Genomic DNA, 10947 nt, shown 5'->3' on the forward strand with positions numbered 1-10947 from the left:
TATATTATGTCCACAGCATTCCCACAGTCCACAAGGGAGGTTACCTAATCAAAAATTAGTCTGGCAGGATTTGTTCTTGACAAATCCATGCTGGCTTCTAGTAATCACTGCATTGTTTTCAAGGTGCTTACAGATTGACTTCTTTGTAATCTGCTCCAAAAACTTTCCCAGGGATGGATGGTAGGTTGTTTCTATATCCAGATGGTCAACTGAGGCTAATTCTCTCTAGTATTATTTTTTCCTCCATGTTTAGTAAGTAAATGTTTACTTTAGACCTGGATGATGGTGGGTGGTACTGTGAGGGGATGCTGGAAGGGAAATCTAAGGAGGAGGAGGAGAAGGTCAGGAGCAGAGCGGTGCAACCTGAGTGACTGATGGGTGAGGAGATCCAAGCCTTGGCAAATACAGGTTCCGCTTCTACAGTTCCTTACTCACATTCTTCACACCGCAGCTGCTTGCACCAACTCCAGCAGCTCCGTACCAATTGTAGAGTAAACAGTAGGGTACGGGAAAGCAACCAATCTGAGGAGAGCAATGGTTGATAACTTTTGTTTATTAAATGACACATCTGCAGAGAGTTAGTGAATTATACTAAGTGTTAAGATTCAGAAAGCACCTTGGTTTTGAATCGTAACCTCAGATCTCTCATCTATATAAAGAGGATAATCACACTGGGCCCACCTTACAGGGTTATTGAAAGGATTACAGCAAGAATGTATATGTGAAGAGCTTTTAACACTCTAACTTGCTAAATAAATGCTAAATGCCATTATTCTGAACTCAAAATCCCTTCAATAACCTCAGACCGGCACAAATACTGAGATGTTAGCAATATGCAAGTGTATTCAAATGCAATTGATTAATTAGGCAATTCAAAGGCAAATGATTCTGATCTTACCATTTTTTTTATTTGTCTGTCCATCTTTAATTTGGAGGGGAAATCTTAACAAATGTCCCTGCTCCCAACGCTCTCCATATTTTGGAATGTAGCGCACATTATTTAATAATTAAAATAAACGAAATGAAAAGAATCTACATCTGAATTTTCGCAGGCAAAATCAAGGGAGAACAATCTGTTTGAGATATTTTTGTCCCAGAGTAGTCTTGATTCCAGACTCCAGCTACTCGTCGATTGTGTCAAATTTCCAAGGTGATTTGTTTTGCATTTGTCTCTGCATTAGATTATTGGAGCAGGAGTCCAGCCCCTTTCATTCCTGTAAATCCTCTGTCATATGGATGTCAGTGAGCTGTAAAATATTTAAACTGGCTACAGTTGTGCCTCATTTGTTTACACATTTCCCGCAGGCTGCTAAAACGTAACACAGCAAATGGAACAAAGGCGGCCAAATGCCGAATCGGATTTCATAGCAGCCCTAAACATGTACATTGATAACTCTCCCTGGCCCACCTTTAGCTCATGAGGAGTCAGTTACTTCCACTTCCCAAATTCTAGAAGTAAGTCAACATTTCTCAGAAGATTTTTTATTTTTTTTGGAGAAAAAAAATCTTTTACTCACCCCATGACCTGCCCACCACCGCAAAAAGGCCACTTTACCAAATATTCTCAACCATTTTGGAGTAACATCTAACATTCCAACCCAAACCACACAATGTTATGTCACGATCCTCACTCTGGGGCACTGTGGAGGATGCAAAATTGTGGCCAGGCTGCTAACACTTCTACTGTTACTTTCTACTGTTAGTTTTTCCCTACCCTGTGCCTGCTTACCCTACCCTGTACCTGTTTGCATTCTCTTCCCCTCCTTATTGTTTTACTATGATTTTATTAGATTGTAAGCCTATGCGGCAGGGTCTTGCTATTTACTGTTTTACTCTGTACAGCACCATGTACATTGATGGTGCTATATAAATAATAATAATAATAATAATAATAATAATAATAATAATAATAACGCAGTTGCTTCACCTGTCATGTGCAGCAGCAATAGAAGAAAAAAAAGGGGGGGATAGGGAAAAAAACAAGTTTTGATACTGGCACTGTTAATTAATTAATTAATTAATTAATTTTATTACATTTTTATACCGCCCAATAGCCGAAGCTCTCTGGGCGGTTCACAAAAATTAAAACCATCATAAAACAACCAACAGGTTAAAAACACAAATACAAAATACAGTAGAAAAAGCACAACCAGGATAAAACCACGCAGCAACATTGATATAAGGTTAAAATACAGAGTTAAAACAGTATAATTTAAATTTAAGTTAAAATTAAGTGTTAAAATACTGAGTGAATAAAAAGGTCTTCAGCTGGCGATGAAAGGAGTACAATGTAGGTGCCAGGCGGACCTCTCTGGGGAGCTCATTCCACAGCCGGGGTGCCACAGCGGAGAAAGCCCTCCTCCTAGTAGCCACCTGCCTCACTTCCTTTGGCAGGGGCTCACGGAGAAGGGCCCCTGAAGATGATCTTAAGGTCCCTGTATGTAATGGTAAATCCTACCATTCTGTTTCTTGAATTTCTACTCACTCTGGAGAAATTTGGTGAAATGGTCTCCTCTGTTTCTCTGCCCACAGAAAGGGTAGAGAATGTTAAGAGGCCAGTTGTGCACAGCTCCATTTATTCTGAACCATCACCAGAGTTGGCACTAGGTTTTTTGGGTGGGGGTTTGGATAAGATACCCTTAATGGGTTCTCTCCCTTAGTGTAGAGTTCTAGTCAACACACCTAAAGAAAGATATTGTAGAGCTGGAAAAAGGGCAGAAAAGGGCAACTAAAATGATCCAGGGGCTGGAGAACTCCGCTATGAGGGAAGATTACAACAGCTGGGATTGTTTAGCTTGGAAAAAAGGAGGCTAAGAAGAGACATGACAGAGATGTACAAAATTATATATAGTGCAGAGAATGTAGATAGGGAGATATTTTTCTTCCTTTCTCAAAATACTAGAACCAAAGGGATCATCCCATGAAGCTGATCGGTGGGAATTTCAGGACAAATAAAAGGGAGTACATCTTCACACAGTGCACAGTTAATAGGGGTGTGCACGGACCCCCCGCTCTGCCCCGCGGGCCGATCCGAAAATTTTGGATCGTCCCACTCCGCTCCGCGCCGCTCCGCCCATACTCCGCTCCTCTTCGCCACGGAGCTCCGGCTCCGAATCAGAGCTCCGCAGTGGAGGGGAGTGGCGCCAGGTAAGGCCGGGAGAGGAGGGTGGGAGGTTTACTGGGCCCTGCTGCCATCACCGCCCATGCGGCGACAGCGGCAGAGCCCGGTAAGGGACCAAGGGGGAGGGGGGCCTTACCTGCCTCCGTCCGCGGTCCGTCGGCATCTTCAATTGAGCCCGTGGTTCAACCAGGAAGCGGCCCAGACTTCCTGGTTGAACCGCGGGCTCAATTGAAGACGCCGACGGACCGCGGACAGAGGCAGGTAAGGGAGGCAGGTAAGGGTAAGGGAGAGGAGGGCGGGGGGGTGGTTTACTGGGCCCTGCCACTGTCGCCGCATGGGCGACAGCGACAGCGGCAGGGCCCGGTAAACCCCACTTACCTTTCCGGCGGAGCTCCGGATCGAGGCGAAGGATCCGCCTTCACCTCGATCCTCTTCGCCACGCTCCGCCGGCCCCCCAATCCTCTTCGCCTCTGCCTTAAGGGCAGGCGAAGCCCCCCGCTCCGCTTCTAATTCGCCGGTCCGATTAGAAGCGGAGCACATCCCTAACAGTTAAACTATGGAATTCACTACCACAAGATGTAGTCATGGCCACCAATTTGGATGGCTTTAAAAGAGAGTTGGATAAATTCTATCAATGCTTATTAGTCCTGATGGCTATGTGCTACCTCCAGTAGCAAAGTCAGTAAGCCTATATACACCAGTTGCTGGGGAACATGGGTGGGAAGGTGCTGTTGCACCCATGTCCTGCTTGTGGGTTCCTGGTTGACAGCTGGTTGGCCTCTGTGTGAACTGAATGGTACCTTGGTCTGATCCAGCACGGCATTTCTTATGTTCTTAGTGAGTCTACGTTTTCAACGCCATTCTCACCCGCTGCAGCTTCTGTGCCTCTTGCACATCATTGCTACCACCTACTTGCTTCCAGGCAGCGATTCAGTGAGCAAGAAGGCTGTGGCATCTCCTGTTTCTCCTTCTTACCACCACTACTGCTGTTGGAGCCAGAGCAAGAGGCAGTGAACAAGAGGGTTGAAATGGTGAAGAGGAGGAGCTGGTCAAGAGGGCTTCTGTCAGTGCAACCCCTGCTGGGGTGTGGGCCCTCAGCCAGTGCCTGGCCATGCTAACTCTTGATACCAGCCCTGACAATCACATACAGGGATGGAACAGGAGACCTTCTTGGATCAAAGCTTTCTTGGCAGCTGTGTACAGGAATCCCCCTCCTTGTATCTTACTGAGCTCTTCCTCCCGATTCCCCCGAACCCTGTCAACAGAGTGCAACTTAAGGTCAACCAACCATCTCTGGTTGGGCCACGTGAGCAGCTCTGCTGTGTCAAGTGACTACTTAGCTGGGGCACATGATGCCCTTGCAACAAGGCCACTTTCGCCAGAGGGAGATCCCCTACCTGCGCTGTGGCACTCAGCCTAACCTGCCTCACAGGGTTGTTGTCAGGATAAAATGCAGAGGTGGAGCAGGATTGTGCAAGCCACTTTGGGTTCCTTGCAAGAGGAAAAAAGCTGGAATATATGACGACAACAACAACAACAACAACAACAACAACGCTTCTACTGCCAACCTTAGGAGGGGCTTTCCAGCCTTAAAAAGTGGAGGAAAAAATGGCACAAAAGCCAGGAAAATACCAAACACTGTGATTAGGGGGAAAGAGGTCCAGGGAAAGGGGTCTTGGTCTTCTGGGGAACCCCAGAAGTCCAGAGTTGGTCCACAGGCTGAAAGTTCTGCCCCCCTAGTCTACTCATACAGAGAGGCTTCAGGATTTTAGAAATAAATAGATCCCAGCCCTACTTGAAGATTCTGGGGATTGAACCTGGGACCTTTGCATGAAAAGTAAGTGCTCTCTCACTGGCATTTAGCCCTTGTCTGCCCCACTGCACATTGCTGGTATAATGCAGCAGGTGTCTTTAACCAAAGTCTCTGGCAGCCAGACTCAAGGGATCTTCCTGCCCCAACAAGGTGGTTCAGAAGAAATGGGAGCAGCCTACCTGCTCTGTTGCACTTGGGTGCCAGCAACATAGCTGGCCGGAGGATATTACTGCAGCATGGCCAGGTGACACAAGGGGTGCTATTTGGGTTCCACTTGATCTTACATGGCATCTGGCTTCACAATCTGAGCAAGTCAAGTGATGATCAAGCAGCTCTCAGCCCACCTGCAGCTTCCTATGCCCTCAATGCTTGCTTTGCTTCCAGATGGACGAGCTTGAAAAATGGCTCACGGTGTGCACTGCTCTGCTCTTCAAGGATAGCTCCCCGTACTTGTTTGCAAAACACCATTCCGCATTATTTGTTTATTTTATATTCTCCGGATATTTATGGTGAATGGCAAAGAGCCAATGCCCATGGGCATAGAGGCGAAGGTGGTTTGCTCTCTAGAGTTTAAAAGTCTGGCAAACAGACAATTTTGCTATTCTAGTCATTTCTAACAACCCCCCTCCCAGCATATATAAAGCAATTTACAGGGTCGTCAAAATATACTAAACAAGGGCTCTTTCTTTAACTGAACACACAGGGGATCTTTTCTTGCCATGTTATAAAATTGCAACACATTGATTCTTTGTGAAAAGGTTTACTAGCCACTCCCCAGCTGTTCCGATTGACTTTTTTTTTTTCGTGCCTTTCTAGTTGGCCATTTATTCTTCTCAGAAGCATTTCTTCTGCAGTACAGTTGAACCAACCTCTTTGTACTCCTGCCGAGTAACCCACATGTCCCTAAATGAAGCCAGGCTGGTGAGCACTGATGCGCCAATCCAGACGGAATGCATCCTATCGCCTGGTGCTTCAACTTTTGCTGGCATGCCACTAGGTGCAAGAGCCTGGAGCTCTTTTAGAAGCCTTTCACTTAGACCAGGGAAAAGAGTAGATCCACCTGCCATTATCACATTCCTCCAGATGTTTTGGTGGATGCTGTCGTCGCATTTGGAAATGCTGTTTAGGATCATCTGGTGGATTCCAGGCGCCGTGACACCTGCATCAGTTGGGCTAAAAAGAGACTCTGGGGCTCTGAAGAGCTGGTCATCAATCCTGAGAGCATTTCCATCAGGGAGAATATATTGATGAACCAATCCTTTGTCCTTCTGATGGTCAGGGTCTAAAGTTACGTAGCACAGGTTCTCCTTGATGTTCTTCACTATCTCCTTCTCGGCAGAGCTCAAAAAGCTGTGCCCACTCTCCAAGAGAAGCGTTGCTAAATATTTTGTAATATCCCGGCCTGCAAAATTTATCCTAGAAATGGCATGAAGCAAACAGTGGCTTTTGTAGATGGGGACCGTCAAAGTGACTCCATCTCCACTATCTAAGACTAGACCCGTTGTGCGAGCAGATGCATAGAGGGCCATCAAAGCCTGCAGGCCCACAAACATAGCAGGTACCTGGAAATGTTCAAACATGACCTCTGTCATTTTTTCTCTGTTTGATGCTGGGTTCAATGGGGCCTCTGTCAACAGTACTGGCCTCTCCCGGGGTCTCATCTTGAGTCCACGTCTGAATACGTATCTCCATATCTTCTCCATGTCATCCCAGGATGTTACTATTCCATGTTCCACAGGATACTTAAAAGATAAGATGCCTCTCTTGGCTTGAGCTTCTTTGCCAACATAACACTCCCTCTGCACTGGGCCAAACATAATGGCTTGGGACTTGGGATAGCCAACCACAGTAGCAACAACTGTTCTTGGTGCCTGCTCTCCGGACAGCCCTGCCTTGCAAAGCCCAGATCCATTGTCAATAATGACAGCTGGGAGTTCTGCAATTCTTGAGTGAGACATTCTCAATCAAAAGATAAAGGACCTGGTTTTTCAACCACTCTTCCTCTGCCTTTGTGCTCTGGTAAAATGGAATGCTTGGGCCATCAATATTCTAGATTCCTAGGCATCACAAAAGGGGATGTTCCTTTTGCTACTGGCTCCCTCCCCCACCCACTTTTTTTTTTTTTTAATATACAAGCATATTGCATAAGCTTCAGGAAAGAGGTTCTTCAAGAAGCCAGGAATTGGTTTTGGCTAATGAAGAGCATCAAGAAGTGACATTCAGAGTTGATGATCAGCCGTCTTTCTACTCCAGGTTCAAGAAGGAAGATTCAGTGCACCACGGATGAGAAGAACCATGGTCTCTGCATCTCCAAGGTCATGAAAAGTCGGCCCCAAATATCAGGAAGACATTTATGTTCACAACTGCTCAGTTAAGAAGTGGAGCTGAACCATCCTCTTATCCTCAGCGAAAATTTCACACAAGTTTAGAAAGCTGTCATGGGGCACAATGAAAGCTGTCTTCATTGTGCAGCCCATGGAGTTTATCACTAAGATGACATCAAGAAAGCACTGTGATGTCAAAAAGAGACAATGAAAGAGCATGCAAGTGGAAGAGTAAAGATCCCCACACACCGGAGTAATGACAGAGACAAATATGGTTCTTGGCTTTAATAGACAAAGTCACAAAACAATTCCATGCCTATAATACACAAGAGATTCAGAGTCTTTTATAGATATTTGGTACCCAGAGAGCTTCAGCTATGGGGCGGTATATAAATTTAATAAATAAATAAATTTGTAAATAATAATCCACTGGTGAGCTACACCTATGGTGAAAGTTAATTAAATCCCATCATAATGATATAGTAACTCTGTACGTTTCTGACCATGGCCTAATCTACACCAAGCAGGATACTGCACTATGAAAGCAGTATATAAAAGGCAGGAGCCACCCTACTGCTTTGTAACAGTATGGAAGTGCACTGACAACTGTTGGGGCCCATTGACACATCCCATATACCGCTTTCATACCGCTTTCATAGTGCAATATCCTGCTTGGTGTAGATTAGGCCCATGTGTCAGTTGTTATATTTTTATACGCTGTTCTTTTACTTCTCTATTAAAATGTATGGAAATGTTTTCTTTTTCAATAAAAACATTGTGATGGAGGGAAATGAAAGAAGATTCATCTCTGTATAAGGGCTTGAGGGATCCTTCCACAAAGTGCCCCCTTCCTATGTTTTTTAACTCCTGTTCAGGAGTCTAACTGACAGACACAGGCAACTACAAGCTACCCTTTAAAAATAAATGTATTTATTTATTTACTTATTTAAAACATTTATATCCCACCCTATATCATTAAGATCTCAGAGCGGCGTACAGATAAAAGCATACAGTATAAAACAATAAATATGCACAGTTAAAATTATTATTATTATTATTATTATTATTATTTATTTATTTATATAGCACCATCAATGTACATGGTGCTGTACAGAGTAAAACAGTAAATAGCAAGACTCTGCCGCATAGGCTTACATTCTAATAAGAACATAATAAAACAATAAGGGGGGGAAGAGAATGCAAACAGGCACAGGGTAGGGTAAACAGGCACTGGGTAGGGTAAAACTAACAGTAAAGAGTCAGAACAAAATCAAGTTTTAAAAGCTTTAGGAAAAAGAAAAGTTTTTAGTTGAGCTTTAAAAGCTGCGATTGAACTTGTAGTTCTCAAATGTTCCGGAAGAGCAGTACTCAGAGCCTGAACATCAGAAATAGAGGGAATGATTCCAGCAAGCCCATTCATTCAGAAAGGCACTACAACTGTACATTAACTGTGGTGCAGTGGTAAATTTTGAAGGGCATCTCTCAGTGCTCATTTGTGGGGTGGGGATGGGGCAAGCAGCAGTGTGCTGTGAAAACATGCCTAAGGCTGCCCTTTCTCACCCTGGAATGGGGGCCTAACTGGAGAATAAGGGTGGCTAGAAAGGATGATGGTGACGACAGCTTTTTCAAGAAGAGACTCAGCTATGGAAGCCTACCTAACCAAAGTATTCTTCAGATATTAAATGTTAAGCAATTTTACTGCAGTGCTTATGTGTTCTTAGTGTTATTGTAATAGAGGTGGTTGGTGACATGTCCAGAATTAATTGGCTCCACCCTGCCCTTTGCCCTACTAGTCCCGATGGATACCAACGGCCACTGGCTATGTGCGAATAAGATTAAAGCCTTAGTGGAGGAGGACAGATTTGCCAAGTTTGAGTCTGTTTCAGTTTCTCGTTTTTCTGCATTTAGTTTGTTCTGTCCTATTTCTGCATCAGTTTTCAAATTTGCTTTTTTACAGTCGGCATGATTTATTTATTGCATTTATATACCGCCCCATAGCCGAAGCTCTCCGGGCGGTTTACATTAAAGTTCATTTATATTTTCATGCACAATTGCCTTAAACGTATACATTTTATGCACACGCTTTTTAAAATTGATATATTTTTGCAACCAATTTCCTCTAAAAACAATGCAATTTTGTGCACATATTCCCCTACTGCACTTTTTCCGATTGTACCAACTTTAAAATCTCTTCACTGGCTGCCAATTAGTTTCCAGGCGAAGTATAAAGTGTTGGTTATTACCTTTAAAGTAGGGTGACCAACTGTCAGGATTTCCCCGGATTTGTCCTGGTTTTTGTTCTTTCCATGGTGTCAGGGGGGATTTTCTATCATTTTCAATAATGTCCTGGAATGACACACCTTCCTCTTTAAGGCTGCCATTAGCATGGCAGGAGGGAATGACATGCTTTCTTGAGGCACATCATTCCCCCACCCTGAGCTCCAATTGAGGTCTTAAAGGGGAAAGTGGGTCATTCGTGGACATTATAGAAAAGGCCCCAATTGGAGTGGATGGTGGTGGTACAGAATGAAATCCTTTCCCCTCCTCCACTCCAATCGGGTTCTTTAAGGTGGCGGGAGAATAACGTACTTTCTGCAGGACTCAGAAAGCTGCTTCCCCCCCCACACACTAGGTGTCCTCTTTTTTGGTTTCCCAAATATGGTCACCCTACTTTAAAGCCCTACATGGTTTGGGTCCAGGTTACCCGTGGGATCACCTTCTCCCATACAATCTGCCCCACACACTCAGGTCCTCTGGGGAGAACTTACTCCAGTCAGCCAAAACTAGGCTGACAACCATTACCCAGAGGACCTTCTCTTCTGCTGCTCCCAGACTGTGGAATGGCCTGCTGGGAGTGATCCGTCAGCTCAACAGTCTTTCTGAATTTCAAAAGCTCGAAAGACGGATCTCTTCCAGCAGCCCTAACCAGTCAAATTTTAAAATGTCTTAAAAGATTTTTTTAATAATGTATTGGTTTTATGTTTTTAATCAGTTTTATGTATTTTATATTTGTGTATTCAGTGTTGTTCCCCGCTTCGATCCAAAGGGAGAGGCGGGTAAGAAATAATAATAATAATAATAATAATAATAATAATAATAAATGTGCAAACTGCATTGCAAAATTCAGGATAATGTGTATAGCACTGTACTGCAGCATTCCAATGAATGCATAGGTTTGGAAAGTGTTTTTTTTATAAATTCGCATTAAAATGTGAACCTAATGAATTTCTCACCCATCTGCAAGACTTAAATAACTAATGTTCTCGTTAAACCAATGAAGTGTACTGTCAGGTATAGGTTTTCAGCATGGCGGTGAGGCCTTGCATGATGTAGTTAGATTTAATTATATCTATTTTGGAATGTCAGAATCTGTGCAAGCTCATCTCTGTCAGGTGTTCTCAGAGAAGAGCAGATGGGAGTCATTTCTCCCAACCCAGCGCAGTCTTGGAACCCGATAGAATTTTGGAATAGGTGGGGGCTTTCCAGAAGGAGTCACTCAGACTGAAGCATCATCTTGGTAGGCTGAGCAGTATGGCCCTATTGGGCAGCCAAAGCTCTTGTCTGTCAAGTGGTCTGGAGGAGGCCTACGCCTCCTTTTTTAAACAGGAGCAAAGGCAAGGTGCCTTTGCTAGGAACATCTTGCCAGCATGGCCTGAAATCCCTCACTGTTTGGATCCATCACTGTCTGG

At 44.2% G+C, this 10947-nt stretch overlaps 1 protein-coding gene across 2 annotated transcripts; it reads right to left on the reverse strand.

Annotated features, from left to right (window-relative positions):
- Positions 1-5767: 5767 nt before the first annotated feature.
- Positions 5768-9984, reverse strand: LOC134411503 (uncharacterized). Of its 2 annotated transcripts, none has more exons than XM_063145339.1 (2): positions 9975-9984; positions 5768-6870 (listed from the first exon to the last, which is right to left on the reverse strand). In XM_063145339.1, the coding sequence occupies exons 1-2, from the start codon at positions 9982-9984 to the stop codon at positions 5768-5770; spliced, it is 1113 nt and encodes a 370-aa protein (XP_063001409.1). The 2 variants fall into 2 exon arrangements, with proteins under 2 accessions (XP_063001409.1, XP_063001408.1); XM_063145338.1 differs by having other exon boundaries at positions 5768-6861; positions 9963-9984.
- Positions 9985-10947: the final 963 nt, after the last annotated feature.

Source organism: Elgaria multicarinata, chromosome 20 (genome assembly GCF_023053635.1).
Source record: "Elgaria multicarinata webbii isolate HBS135686 ecotype San Diego chromosome 20, rElgMul1.1.pri, whole genome shotgun sequence".
Lineage (NCBI taxonomy): Eukaryota > Metazoa > Chordata > Lepidosauria > Squamata > Anguidae > Elgaria > Elgaria multicarinata.